This window comes from Hyla sarda, unplaced genomic scaffold (assembly GCF_029499605.1).
Source record: "Hyla sarda isolate aHylSar1 unplaced genomic scaffold, aHylSar1.hap1 scaffold_639, whole genome shotgun sequence".
NCBI lineage: Eukaryota > Metazoa > Chordata > Amphibia > Anura > Hylidae > Hyla > Hyla sarda.
In genome coordinates, this window is record NW_026610654.1 from 81,355 (window position 1) to 97,632 (window position 16,278).

At 43.1% G+C, this 16,278-nt stretch overlaps 1 protein-coding gene across 1 annotated transcript in view; it reads left to right on the top strand.

Annotated features, from left to right (window-relative positions):
* CFAP91 (cilia and flagella associated protein 91) overlaps positions 1-16,278 on the top strand; it is a 105,264-nt gene that overhangs the window by 20,418 nt on the left and 68,568 nt on the right. Inside the window, exon 9 of the mRNA XM_056554261.1 lies at positions 2,371-2,553. Coding sequence (XP_056410236.1) covers positions 2,371-2,553 — 183 coding nt within the window. The remainder of the gene's footprint in view (positions 1-2,370; positions 2,554-16,278) is intronic.

A 16,278-nucleotide genomic window follows, 5' to 3' on the forward strand; every position in this document is an offset into this window, starting at 1 on the left:
CGTCCTATAATATCCAGCATTACATATAACAGTGCCCCCCATCTATTATATAACCCCCTCCTATAATATCCAGCATTACATATAACAGTGCCCCCATCTATTATATAACACCCCCGTCCTATAATATCCAGCATTACATATAACAGTGCCCCCCATCTATTATATAACCCCCCCGTCCTATAATATCCAGCATTACATATAACAGTGCCCCCATCTATTATATAACCCCCCGTCCTATAATATCCAGCATTACATATAACAGTGCCCCCATCTATTATATAACCCCCCGTCCTATAATATCCAGCATTACATATAACAGTGCCCCATCTATTATATAACCCCCTCCTATAATATCCAGCATTACATATAACAGTGCCCCCATCTATTATATAACCCCCGTCCTATAATATCCAGCATTACATATAACAGTGCTCCCCCGTCTATTATATAACCCCCCCCGTCCTATAATATCCAGCATTACATATAACAGTGCCCCCATCTATTATATAACCCCCCCGTCCTATAATATCCAGCATTACATATAACAGTGCCCCCATCTATTATATAACCCACTGTCCTATAATATCCAGCATTACATATAACAGTGCCCCCATCTATTATATAACCCCCCGTCCTATAATATCCAGCATTACATATAACAGTGCCCCCATCTATTATATAACCCCCCCGTCCTATAATATCCAGCATTATATATAACAGTGCTCCCCCGTCTATTATATAACCCCCCCCCCCGTCCTATAATATCCAGCATTACATATAACAGTGCCCCCATCTATTATATAACCCCCCCGTCCTATAATATCCAGCATTATATATAACAGTGCCCCCATCTATTATATAACCCCCCCGTCCTATAAGATCCAGCATTATATATAACAGTGCTCCCCCGTCTATTATATAACCCCCCCGTCCTATAATATCCAGCATTACATATAACAGTGCCCCCATCTATTATATAACCCCCCCCCCGTCCTATAATATCCAGCATTACATATAACAGTGCCCCCATCTATTATATAACCCCCCCGTCCTATAATATCCAGCATTACATATAACAGTGCCCCCCGTCTATTATATAACCCCCTCCTATAATATCCAGCATTATATATAACAGTGCCCCCCATCTATTATATAACCCCCCGTCCTATAATATCCAGCATTACATATAACAGTGCCCCCCGTCTATTATATAACCCCCTCCTATAATATCCAGCATTACATATAACAGTGCCCCCATCTATTATATAACCCCCCCGTCCTATAATATCCAGCATTACATATAACAGTGCCCCCCGTCTATTATATAACCCCCTCCTATAATATCCAGCATTACATATAACAGTGCCCCCGTCTATTATATAACCCCCGTCCTATAATATCCAGCATTATATATGACAGTGCCCCCATCTATTATATAACCCCCCGTCCTATAATATCCAGCATTATATATGACAGTGCCCCCGTCTATTATATAACCCCCCCGTCCTATAATATCCAGCATTACATATAACAGTGCCCCCCCATCTATTATATAACCCCCGTCCTATAATATCCAGCATTACATATAACAGTGCCCCCGTCTATTATATAACCCCCCCGTCCTATAATATCCAGCATTACATATAACAGTGCCCCCATCTATTATATAACCCCCCGTCCTATAATATCCAGCATTATATATAACAGTGCCCCGTCTATTATATAACTCCCCTCCTATAATATCCAGCATTACATATAACAGTGCCCCCCGTCTATTATATAACCCCCCGTCCTATAATATCCAGCATTACATATAACAGTGCCCCCGTCTATTATATAACTCCCCTCCTATAATATCCAGCATTACATATAACAGTGCCCCCATCTATTATATAACCCCCCGTCCTATAATATCCAGCATTATATATAACAGTGCCCCGTCTATTATATAACTCCCCTCCTATAATATCCAGCATTACATATAACAGTGCCCCCCGTCTATTATATAACCCCCCGTCCTATAATATCCAGCATTACATATAACAGTGCCCCCGTCTATTATATAACTCCCCTCCTATAATATCCAGCATTACATATAACAGTGCCCCCATCTATTATATAACCCCCCGTCCTATAATATCCAGCATTACATATAACAGTGCCCCCATCTATTATATAACCCCCGTCCTATAATATCCAGCATTACATATAACAGTGCCCCCATCTATTATATAACCCCCCGTCCTATAATATCCAGCATTACATATAACAGTGCCCCCATCTATTATATAACCCCCTCCTATAATATCCAGCATTTCATATAACAGTGCCCCATCTATTATATAACCCATCGTCTCCCGTCTTCCGCAGCCATCAGGAAGTTATCTCAGAAGATGGGTAACGTAGAGGAGAAGCTGGAGAGACGTGACATCATCCAGGACTTCACGGACTACTCCTCCCAGACGTACGCCCCGCTCGCCCGCATCGGGAACTTCCCGGACCGACTGTCGGAGCAGTTCACAGTGAAGAGCCCCTTCCTGAACTCCTACCAAGGTCAGTGACCTCCGACCTGGAGCATAATATACTGTGAATATAATATCCGGCCCTGTGGCCCCAGCAGCTGGTATAACTTCTGGGGCCACGAGGGATTCATCCTACACATCCAGAGCTTCATTCATAATTCTGCTGATGATTTTCTGCAGCACACACTAGGGCTGTACAATATATCACCATCGTGATTTTTGCGAACTGGACCCAAGGGAAAAATTTGCATTACCTGCAACGGCAGCAGCCGGCACCATATCATGCAGGCTAACAATCTGGGTGTCTCCAGCAATTGCAAAACTACAACTCCCAGCATGCCCGGACAGCCTTCCAGAGAACTGGAGGCTCTCTGGTTGGGAAACGCTGTCCTAAGTAATAATACAAATCTATTAAGAGGAGTGCCGAAGATAATGGTCACTACCTCAAGAGATGGAGGTATAGATGTTACTGCCCTTGGTGAAACAAGAATCACAATATAGAAGAATTCAACCAATGAGGCAAAGATATATAAAATATATAACTTTTACTAGATTCATATAAAATTACAAAAAAGTCAAATACAATAAATTACAGCATTGACAATGGCTCCTGATAGGGAGGGGGTAGGATGCAGGTGAATACCTGACAACTGCTAACCCCTGCCTAACAATTGGCTAGTCTCAATCTAATTGTGGATAAGAATAAGGGAAAGGATTGGTGGGTGAGACTATTGGGATATATATATATATATATATATATATATGTATAACATAATGGTAACTCAATGTGACACATTTCTCATGCTCCATGTTCCAACGTGTTTCTCCCAGGTGTTGTCAGTGGGTTCATCAGGGATGGAGAAGAAGTAGGGACACCAAACAATGTTGACATACAATTAATAAAGTACATTATAGATACACAAAAGCAAAAAACTAAGTAATAAAAAGATGAAAATTCTCAGCACGCTGAATAGAGAGACAGCAGTCACCGTCATGTGTGTAGTCACAGATATTGTCCGTAATTGTCAGTCAAGATGTCACAAAAGTATATAGATGTTAGTTGAGAGAAGCCCCAGTAGATATGATTATATGGGGTCAGTAGTATAGTGTTAGTTATATATATATATATATATATATTATTAGGGAGGTAAGAAAATATTTTTGAATCGATTCTTTTAGTGATGTGGAATTTGTATCTCCTGACGCCCAGAACAGCATGTCCCGGGCATCAGGAGATACAAGTTCCACATTTTGTCAGCCGGATCTGACGCGGCGTCGCCCTGGGTGTATGGAGCGGGCTCCGACTCGTGCCCGCTCCATACTCTGCGGCCCCTGGCTGATTTCAGTAGCCGGGGGCCGCTAATGCATCACCGCCGCTAATATCCAGCATGCGGTGCTCTGCAGTGTGTATGGAGCGGGCTCCCGACTCGTGCCCGCTCCATACGCTGCAGCCCCCGGCTGTTCTCAGTAACCGGGGGCCGCGGCTAATAGCCAACATCGCCGCGGCTGGCTATTAACCCTTTAGATCGTCGCTGTCAAAGCTGACAGCGGCGTCTAAAGGGATCTGTGAATACTCCCTGGTGGGCTAGTGGTGTGGATCGCCCCCCCGCAGCGCGATTGCGGGCGGGCGATCCACTGTGGAGGTAGCGGGAGGACTTACCTCTGCTTCCCTGCTGTCCCGGCTCTGTCATTGATAGATCCTGGCTGGACCAGGCTCTATCAATGGATCGCAGATCAATGGAGTTCAATAGAACTCTATTCATCTGTCTGAGGAATCTAATGATTCCTAAAAGACTAATAAAGTGTATAAAAAAATAAAATAAAAATAAAGTTTTAATAAAAGTGTAAAAGACATTTTTTTTTAGACAGAATCGGGATATATCGCGATGTATCGTCACCGGGACAGTATCGCGATATATCGGGATATATCGAATCGCCACACTGGTATCACAATTCGAATCGTATCACCAATTTCTTGCCGATTCACACCCCTAAGATATATATATAGAGAGATAACACAATAAAGTATAGCACCTAAGAGCAGAACTCAGTTGGATATAAAAGACACAGATATTAGATATTATGTGATGAGGCACATTTCCAAGAAGTGACCTGTAATGAAACAAAGAGGGAATATAACAAACTCTGATATAGACCCCAGCACTTGAGTATAACAGATAGGTATAAATAATATTTGTGGTCGGTGCTCATTGGTATAGCGAGCCTACCTTACTAAACCTCTTACTAACTCCTGCTCCCTACTAAACCCTGTAACCTATTAAAGGGGTACTCCGGTGCTTACACATCTTATCCCCTATCCAAAGAATAGGGGATAAGATGCTTGATCGCGGGAGTCCGGCAGCTGGGGGCGCCCGCGATCATGCACGCGTTTGTAATCAGTCCCCGGGGCGTGTTCGCTCCGGGTCTGGTTACGGTCGATAGCTATCACGCCCCCTCCCATAGGCTTGCATTGAGGGGCGGAGCGTGACGTCACACGGGGCGGAGGCGTGGCGTCACACGCCGCCGGCCCTGCGGTCGACTGTAATCAGACCCGGAGCGAACACGCTCCGGGGACTGATTACAAACGGGGTGCTGCATGCATGATCGCGGGCGTCCCCAGCTGCGGGACTCCCGCGATCAGGCATCTTATTCCCTATCCTTTGGATAGGGGATAAGATGTGTAAGCACCGGAGTACCCCTTTAAGGCAGTTAGTGTTGTGGCATATGCTGCCGCGTACATGTACACCTGAAAAAATAGAGGGCAAAAACTCCAGAATCAGAACAAAGCGCTATTAATGCATGTAATAATCGCAACACCAACAACTGTAATGCATCGTGCATTTCTGACTTAGGGGTATAACTAATATAAGTATTGGACTACCAGTGCCCCAATTTCTTAACCCCGTGTGCTGGCACACCATGGCGTGAGGCCGATGCAGCTGCCCCGATGCGCAAAGAGAGACTGGACATAACTGACAGACCACCACCTAAGGATTTAATGCGTGTACGTACATGATTGTAAATGACGTAGTAGTGAGTGCCGCCCCACTAAACAACCCCCGATGGATCCTTGACGCGCGAAAGTAAAGCTTGCAACACTCGAACTGGGCACCACTTGTGGGACGTAGGAAAATACCGTATGAAACAACCAGAGCAGGCAACAACGTTTGCTGCTACACAATTTCACTGCGTGATTATTGGCATCCCCACAAAACCTGATGTAACTTCGACCATGCACCTGCATGTGAAATCGCCAGGCCCTAGAAAACCATACTAACCTAAGAATAGAGCGGCCTTTAACGTAAGCCGCCTTGATATCCAACTCTGGAATTATGTAGTGCCTGCTAACCGTCTAACCGGGCCAGCTGTCAAGCGCTGACGGCTAGAGGGCTTACTCGCCTCCCTCTATGAACGCTCTACAGAGCAGTGTTGCTGGCATGAGGCGCAAACAAAGATGCCCTGTCAGGGCCAGACAACGTGATATGATGCTGGATGCCTGACAGATATACTTAGATAGATAGTATTGTGAGCTAAATGCAGTGAATTGTGGCAAAACCCGATGAATGCAAGTAGGAATTAAATTGTATGTGGGACATCCTCTGGGCCTCTATTGTAATATTTCGTGTCAGTATTCCAGGCTGTGATATCAACTGTCTGCGTGTTGGAGGCTCTCTGTGACCAGTAGACGTGAAGAATTCTCAACAGAAACAAACCATGCCCATATGCACAACCCCAATTGCTAAACATGTATACACAAGTAACTACCTGAACTGTAACTGTAACCTACCAGTGGACGTGACAGGCAATGGAACCACTTATGCAGCAGGCATGACCATGCAACTCAACCAATGTAATATTACTATCATCGTCAAACTAAAGCTTAGACAAACGAAAACTTCAACAGAGCCAAGCCATGTCCTTTTACACACAACCCAAATGCTAAGAAAACATATGATATGAAAACCTATGATGACGATGTCACCAACCTGAAGCTGTGTCAGGTTGTAACTGAAGTGACCTGTAGACGTGACAGGTCTGGCTGAAAAATGAAGACTCAACCAAATATGTAACTGATCGTATGGCCATCAACCTAAAGCTGAGACAGGTCATAACCATGATTGACCTATAGACTTGACAATTCTCCACAGAAACATGCTGTATCCCTGTAGCATAATTCAACAGCTGAATAAACACGACCTATAAGACATTGTCGCCAACCTGAAGCCGTGTCAGGTTGTACCCGGACTGACCAGTAGACGTGACTGGTCTGGCTGAAATTAAAAGCCTCCACCAATGTATATGACTAACAGTATCGAAGCCAACCTGAAACCGAGACAGGTCGTAATCGTGATCGACCTGTAGACGAGACAATTTTTCAATTTTTTGCCATTAAAAAAAACCTGCGCAGTGTCAAAGACATGAGTGTACGGTCTAAACACCATAACATGGAGAAATGTCCTGAAACATATTTACTGAATGAACCTATGAATGTATACTGAACATGAACACTATAAATGTATTTCTAGCATAACTCCTTAACACATATGCAGAACATGACAACACTAATGCGGGCCCGACCTAATCATTAGGACCATATGCACATCACGAATACCCCGACCGCATGCCCAAACAAACACCACAACCCTACACAGACCAAACTATATGGGCGTATGCACGGAACAAACTATGAGCGCATGCACCGAACAAACTATATAAACGTATGGCTAGAATGAATCGCATGAGCGAGCGTATGCACTGAGCATACTTATATAAGCATATACACAGAGCAACTTATCCACACATATGCCCAGTGCAAGCTATGTGACAGTATGATACACTGATGTGGGACCCTACGCGTAAATATATACATTCAATGTCTGGCCCAATGTACAATATCTATACAGCACTGATCTGAAGCTAGACACAAAGTTTATGACCCACCTCACACCAATGCTCCTCGCACGTGTATGCCCGGGATCAACTGACTATATATACAGAACTATCTTAGTGAACGTGTGCATAAAACTAACGATGCAAGCGTATGGACGTGTGTGCAGAATAAAAGGTATAAGCCTATGGCTAAAACTTACTATATGAGCATATGCACTGAACAACAATATAAGCGTGTGGGCATGTGGACGGAACAAACTACTTAAGCATACGCACAAAACAAACTGTCTGAGCGTGTGGTCAGAGCATAAGCCCAGGGGAAACGCCGACTGTGTGTACAGACCTCACATTATGAGCGTATGGCCAGAACGACTGAATACATACGTATACATGGAACAATCTATAAGACTGTATGGCCTGAATAACTATAAAGTAGTATGGCCCGGATAAACCATGAGTGCATGTGACCAAATGACTTAAATGCGCGTGAGGCCCGAACAAACTATGAACAAATGCACAACACAAACTATGCGCGAATGGCCAAAACAAATAAAGACTGTATACCTAGAACCAACAAGTGCAGAACAGACTATGTGAGAGTGAGTATGAAACTTTGAGTATAAGCACCGAGCAACTAACTAAATGAGTTGATGCACAAACAAACTATAAGAACGTATGCGCAGAACTACTATAAGCTGATTCGCGTAAGTATTGAACAAATTAAGTGAGCGTATATCCGAGCAAACTATGACTGCATGCATAAACCCAATTACATGAGCATATCCATAGAGCAGACTAAGTGACAACTACATGACAACTACATGACAACTATATGAGCGTGTACACAGAACCAACTATATGCGTGTATTCATGGACTAACTAAGTGAGTGTATACACGAGACTATATGAGCATGAACACATGACAACTATATGAGTGTGTACACAGAACCAACTATATGAGCGTGTACACAGAACCAACTATATGAGCGTATACACAGAACCAACTATATGCGTGTATGCATGGACTAACTAAGTGAGCGTATGCCTAGGAACGACTACGTGAGTGTATGCCGAGAACAAACTATATGCACGTATGGATAGAACTAAGTGAGCGTATGTCGAGTTCGAACTATATGAGCGTATACACAGAACCAACTATATGCGTGTATGCATGGACTAACTAAGTGAGCGTATGCCAAGAACAAACTATGTGCGTATGCCTAGGAACGAGTATATGAGCGTATGCCGAGAACAAACTATATGCACGTTTGGATAGAACTAAGTGAGCGTATGTCGAGTTCGAACTATATGCACAGAACTAAGTGAGCGTATGGCGAACAAACTATGTGCGTGTATGCACAGAATAACTCTATGACTAAACATGGAAAAAACTATATGCACGTGCACAAAACGGACTAAGGGAACTTGTAGAGAACAACTCCAGTGATCCCTCAACTTACAGTGGCCTCAACATACAATAGTTTCAACATACAATGGTCTTTTCTGGACCATCGTAAGTTGAAACCAGACTCAACATACAATGTACAAACAGTCCAGATCTGTGAAACGTGTCAATGGCAGGAAGAACCGACCAATCAGAATGGGCATTTTACTGGTAAAACATCTGTATTACTGAAGTGCATGCACTGACTGGTGTCTGGTAGCGCCCCCTACAGTACAGGGAGGTATTACATGTTCTGTACTCTTTACCTGTATTACTGAAGTGTATGCACTGACTGGTGTCTGGTAGCGCCCCCTACAGTACAGGGAGGTATTACATGTTCTGTACTCTTTACCTGTATTACTGAAGTGTATGCACTGACTGGTGTCTGGTAGCGCCCCCTACAGTACAGGGAGGTATTACATGTTCTGTACTCTTTACCTGTATTACTGAAGTGTATGCACTGACTGGTGTCTGGTAGCGCCCCCTACAGTACAGGGAGGTATTACATGTTCTGTACTCTTTACCTGTATTACTGAAGTGTATGCACTGACTGGTGTCTGGTAGCGCCCCCTACAGTACAGGGAGGTATTACATGTTCTGTACTCTTTACCTGTATTACTGAAGTGTATGCACTGACTGGTGTCTTGTAGCGCCCCCTACAGTACAGGGAGGTATTACATGTTCTGTGCACTTTACCTGTATTACTGAAGTGTATGCACTGACTGGTGTCTGGTAGCGCCCCCTACAGTACAGGGAGGTATTACATGTTCTGTACTCTTTACCTGTATTACTGAAGTGTATGCACTGACTGGTGTCTGGTAGCGCCCCCTACAGTACAGGGAGGTATTACATGTTCTGTACTCTTTACCTGTATTACTGAAGTGTATGCACTGACTGGTGTCTGGTAGCGCCCCCTACAGTACAGGGAGGTATTACATGTTCTGTACTCTTTACCTGTATTACTGAAGTGTATGCACTGACTGGTGTCTGGTAGCGCCCCCTACAGTACAGGGAGGTATTACATGTTCTGTACTCTTTACCTGTATTACTGAAGTGTATGCACTGACTGGTGTCTGGTAGCGCCCCCTACAGTACAGGGAGGTATTACATGTTCTGTACTCTTTACCTGTATTACTGAAGTGTATGCACTGACTGGTGTCTGGTAGCGCCCCCTACAGTACAGGGAGGTATTACATGTTCTGTGCACTTTACCTGTATTACTGAAGTGTATGCACTGACTGGTGTCTAGTAGCGCCCCCTACAGTACAGGGAGGTATTACATGTTCTGTACTCTTTACCTGTATTACTGAAGTGTATGCACTGACTGGTGTCTGGTAGCGCCCCCTACAGTACAGGGAGGTATTACATGTTCTGTACTCTTTACCTGTATTACTGAAGTGTATGCACTGACTGGTGTCTGGTAGCGCCCCCTACAGTACAGGGAGGTATTACATGTTCTGTACTCTTTACCTGTATTACTGAAGTGTATGCACTGACTGGTGTCTGGTAGCGCCCCCTACAGTACAGGGAGGTATTACATGTTCTGTACTCTTTACCTGTATTACTGAAGTGTATGCACTGACTGGTGTCTGGTAGCGCCCCCTACAGTACAGGGAGGTATTACATGTTCTGTACTCTTTACCTGTATTACTGAAGTGTATGCACTGACTGGTGTCTGGTAGCGCCCCCTACAGTACAGGGAGGTATTACATGTTCTGTGCACTTTACCTGTATTACTGAAGTGTATGTACTGACTGGTGTCTGGTAGCGCCCCCTACAGTACAGGGAGGTATTACATGTTCTGTGCACTTTACCTGTATTACTGAAGTGTATGCACTGACTGGTGTCTGGTAGCGCCCCCTACAGTACAGGGAGGTATTACATGTTCTGTACTCTTTACCTGTATTACTGAAGTGTATGCACTGACTGGTGTCTGGTAGCGCCCCCTACAGTACAGGGAGGTATTACATGTTCTGTACTCTTTACCTGTATTACTGAAGTGTATGCACTGACTGGTGTCTGGTAGCGCCCCCTACAGTACAGGGAGGTATTACATGTTCTGTACTCTTTACCTGTATTACTGAAGTGTATGCACTGACTGGTGTCTGGTAGCGCCCCCTACAGTACAGGGAGGTATTACATGTTCTGTACTCTTTACCTGTATTACTGAAGTGTATGCACTGACTGGTGTCTGGTAGCGCCCCCTACAGTACAGGGAGGTATTACATGTTCTGTACTCTTTACCTGTATTACTGAAGTGTATGCACTGACTGGTGTCTGGTAGCGCCCCCTACAGTACAGGGAGGTATTACATGTTCTGTGCACTTTACCTGTATTACTGAAGTGTATGCACTGACTGGTGTCTGGTAGCGCCCCCTACAGTACAGGGAGGTATTACATGTTCTGTGCACTTTACCTGTGCCAGGGTTAGCTGCTCCTTTGGACACCAGGTGAGGGCGGCTCCATTACTTTTTTTAGGACACTGCATGTACTGTACAGGACCCAAGAAGAAGCTCCTCTCCTCTACATAGACCAGTGTTTCCAAAGCAGGGTGCCCCCAGCTGTTGCTAAACTACAACTCCCAGCATGCCCGGACAGCCTTTGGCTGTCCGGGCATGCTGGGAGTTGTAGTTTTGCAACAGCTGGAGGCTCCCTGCTTGGGAAACACTGACATAGACAGTGATTACATCTCCCAGCAGATCTTTCCTACTTTTATATGGAAGGATTTGCTTTATCTATATTAGCTATCTACTTATTTATCTTTACTCCTCACTTTTTCCTATTTTTGGATGACATTTTGGTGGCTTCAGAACCAATTACCAGGTTTCCATAGAGTTATGGCCTCAACATACAATGGTCGTCCTGGAACCAATTAATATTGTAACTTGAGGGACCACTGTATATGCTTGTATGTACGGGACCAACTGGATGAACGTGCACAGGACAAGCTTGTATGAGTGTTTGCACTGACACACACTGAGCGTATAAACCGAAAGAACTATGAGGGGCATTTATCAACCCTTTTACCCGAGTTTTTCTGTGTAAATTTGTCGCTAAAAAGTCGCTACTGCGACACCGTGACTTTTCGTGCGACAATCATCTATGCGAGCAAGAAGAGCGAGTTTTGTTTTTTTGACTACGTTTGAAAACTTTACTTGGTTTATTCAGGTATTTATTAACTGCGGCAGTCGCAGCTGCGCAATAAAATGTCGCAACGGACTTAAAAATTGACTAAATTTACTCCAGCTCCAACATGGAGCAGGAAAAGCTACTGCCGCCCGGGCTCCGACATACTTTCTCCCCGCTACCCTCACTGCGCTACAGGGACACTGCAGTGATTTACATCCCACCCTCTCACCTGCCAGCGCCACACAACTCCCATCTGTCTGCTAACTGTAGCAAGACTACAAGTCCCAGCATGCCCTTACAGTGAGGACACGCTGGGAGTTGTAGTCTTGTAGCAGCGGGAGCTGAGCGGTGCGTGCGGGAGACAAGGGGGATGTATATCAGTGTCCCCATAAGTGAGGGTAGTGGGGAGGCAGTATGAGGAGCCCGGGCGGCTGCACTGTAATGTCAGCCCGGGCTCCTTATAATATATACCGGCCCCCGCTGACTCCTAAATCCCCTGCTGTCATTTCACATTTCCCACTGGGTCCTGTGATTGGCCAGGACCAGCAGCCAATCACAGGACCTGACCGAAACAGTGACATAACATCAGGGGATATAGGAGTCGGTCAGGGGGGAGTCGGTAATGGGGGGGGTCCGTCAGCTGGGGAGGGCCAGTAACAATGGTCCTCGCCCACCCTGGGAACGTCAGGCTGTTACTGTTTGGTTGGTATTTGGCTGAGAATAAAAATTGGGGGGACCCTATGCGTTTTTTTAAAATAAATAATTAAATATAAAAAAACCGCATAGGGTCCCCCTATTTTTATTCTCAGCCAAATACCAACCAAACAGTAACAGCCTGACGTTACCAGGATGGGCGAGGACCATTGTTACTGGCCCTCCCCAGCCTAAATAACACCAGCCTGTTACCGCCTAGGCCCAGGAGCGCCATTTTTGATGCTCCAGGCCTGTTGGTACCGGCTCTTCCCGGCACCCCTGTGATGTTGGGTACCGGGGTAATAATTGGGGGTTAGTGCTAGCTGTTTTTGTGGCTAACGCTAAGCCCGGCTTAGTAATGGACTCTGTCTGTAAGACAGCTTCCACTACTAAGCCTGTCCAGTAAGTAAAAAAAAAAAAAAACAGGTTTAAAAAAAAATGTTATTACAAAAAAAACACTCCCCCACAAGCCCTCGTTAACCCTTTTATTAACATCGAAGTAGTCCACCGAATCCGAAGGAGTCCACAGGAGACACGGATCTGTAGAAGAAGTAACAAAAATGAGTAGGGACATTTAGGGAGAAAAAACAGTGTTAAAAAAATGTAATAAACATATGTAAAGAACTGGGGGCTCAATCCAATAAACAATTGTGGGTGCTGATCAGTGTATCAAAGAGTATGCAATATAGCAATAAAGAAGAAAAGGGAAAACACTGAATATACATCAGCACACCAACACACAAATATTAAATAAGTATGCAAATGTTATTAAATATACACATATAACTATGCAGGGGGAAGGAAGAAAAAAAGAAATAAAACCATTTAAAATAATGGGCTGGAAACATAAGGCCAGATACTCCCCTAGGGAGGGGCCATGAACCCCCTCTCCTAGAAGCAAGCACCCATCCTATTAATTGACTAATGCCTCACACCATACATATAAGACCATTATACATCATAAATATATAGGCTGTGCAGCAAATGTCTGTGTATACAACAATAAACAGTAATTCAGAGCACTGACATAACCTATAATACTTGCAAATCACAGACATGAAAGGAACGTTTCAAGAAATGGAGGACTTAATGGAGTCCTCCATTTCTTGAAACGTTCCTTTCATGTCTGTGATTTGCAAGTATTATAGGTTATGTCAGTGCTCTGAATTACTGTTTATTGTTGTATACACAGACATTTGCTGCACAGCCTATATATTTATGATGTATAATGGTCTTATATGTATGGTGTGAGGCATTAGTCAATTAATAGGATGGGTGCTTGCTTCTAGGAGAGGGGGTTCATGGCCCCTCCCTAGGGGAGTATCTGGCCTTATGTTTCCAGCCCATTATTTTAAATGGTTTTATTTCTTTTTTTTCTTCCTTCCCCCTCTTCTGCATAGTTATATGTGTATATTTAATAACATTTGCATACTTATTTAATATTTGTGTGTTGGTGTGCTGATGTATATTCAGTGTTTTCCCTTTTCTTCTTTATTGCTAAAAAAAAATGTAATAAACACACATTATATATATATATATATATATATATATATATATATATATATATATATATTATACACACACACACTTTTTTGTTCTGCAGTCATTATTTGGTTTTTGCTTATGTGTGCTAAAAAAATGGTATTTAAAAGTGATTTCTTGGTTTTTGCTCATGTAAGCCAAATTTATCAAACCCCTCTGAGAGGCCATCGTATGTCGATTTTATCATATGTCGGGGCCACCGTATGTCGGGGGGTCACTGTAAATGTTATCAGCGTAGTACAAAAAGCTACAAGCGTATGTACATTATGAAAGCTACAAGCATATGTACACTATAAAAGCTACTAGCGTGTGTACGGTATGAATACTACAAGCGTAAGTATAGTATAAATGCTACGAGGGTGTGCACAGAACAAATGCAATGAGCGTATATACAGTATAAAAGCTACAAGCATATGTACAGTATAAATGCTACGAGCGTGTGTATGGTATGAATACTACAAGCGTAAGTATAGTATAAATGCTATGAGCGTGTGTACAGAATACCAAGAGCGTATGTACAGTATAAATGCTACAAGCATATGTACAGTCTAAATGCTATGAGCGTGTGTACGGTATGAATACTACAAGTGTAAGTATAGTATAAATGCTACGAGAGTGTGTATAGAACAAATACTACAAGCGTATGTACAGTATAAATGCAACGAGCGTGTGTACAGAACAAATACTACAAGCGTATGTACAGTATAAATGCAACGAGCGTGTGTACAGAACAAATACTACAAGCGTATGTACAGTATAAATGCAACGAGCGTGTGTACAGAACAAATACTACGAGCGTATGTACAGTAAAAAAGCTACAAGTGTATGTACAGTATAAATGCTACGAGTGTATTTACAGTATAAAAGCTACAAGCATATGTACAGTATAAAAGCTACAAGTGTATGTACAGTATAAATGCTACGAGTGTATTTACAGTATAAAAGCTACAAGCATATGTACAGTATAAAAGCTACAAGTGTATGTACAGTATAAATGCTACGAGTGTATGTACAGTATAAAAGCTACAAGCGTATGTACAGTATAAAAGCTACAAGTGTATGTACAGTATAAATGCTACGAGTGTATGTACAGTATAAAAGCTACAAGTGTATGTACAGTATAAAAGCTACAAGTGTATGTACAGTATAAATGCTACGAGTGTATGTACAGTATAAAAGCTACAAGCGTATGTACAGTATAAATGCAACGAGCGTGTGTACGGTATGAATACTAGAAGCGTAAGTATAGTACAAATGCTACAAGCGTGTGTATAGAACAAATACTATGAGCGTAAGTATAGTATAAATGCTACGAGCGTGTGTACAGAACAAATGCTACGAGCGTGTGTACAGTATAAATGCTACGAGCGTGTGTACGGTATAAATGCTATGAGCATATGTATAGTATAAATACTACAAGCGTATGTACAGTATAAATGCTACAAGCGTGTGTACAGTATAAACACTACTAGCGCATGTATAGTATAAATGCTACAAGCGTGTGTACAGAATAAATGCTACGAGCGTATGCACATTACAAATGTAACGAGTGTGTGTACAGTATAAATGCTACGAGCATAAGTATAGTATAAACCGTACAAATACTACGAGTGCATGTACAGTACTACCAGCGTCCATGCAGCACCAATGCTACAGGTGAATGCACAGCACCAACGCTACAAATGCACGTACGGCAATTGAAAGGATCTGCTACTCCTCACTATATACCCCTGGCATATAGTGTCTTAGTTCCACCTTGGTTTGTGTCACCTTCTCTGGCACCAGGAGGGTCTCCCTCATAGGAAAAAATGACAGGCAAAAAGATATGGGGGAAACAGACTCTACTTTATTGTATTGAGCATCAGTATAAAAAGGCAAAGGGCGTATTTACATTGACCAATTAAAATGTGGACACGAGTAAAAGGTGATATCATTGTTTTGATTTTATGTACTTTTTCCCAGGGTACATAGCGCCAATTAGCAGATAGTTTAAATTCTTTAGCAAGAAACTTTAGTTACGGGAAAAGTAACTTATTAGGAACAAGACCTTGAAAAAGG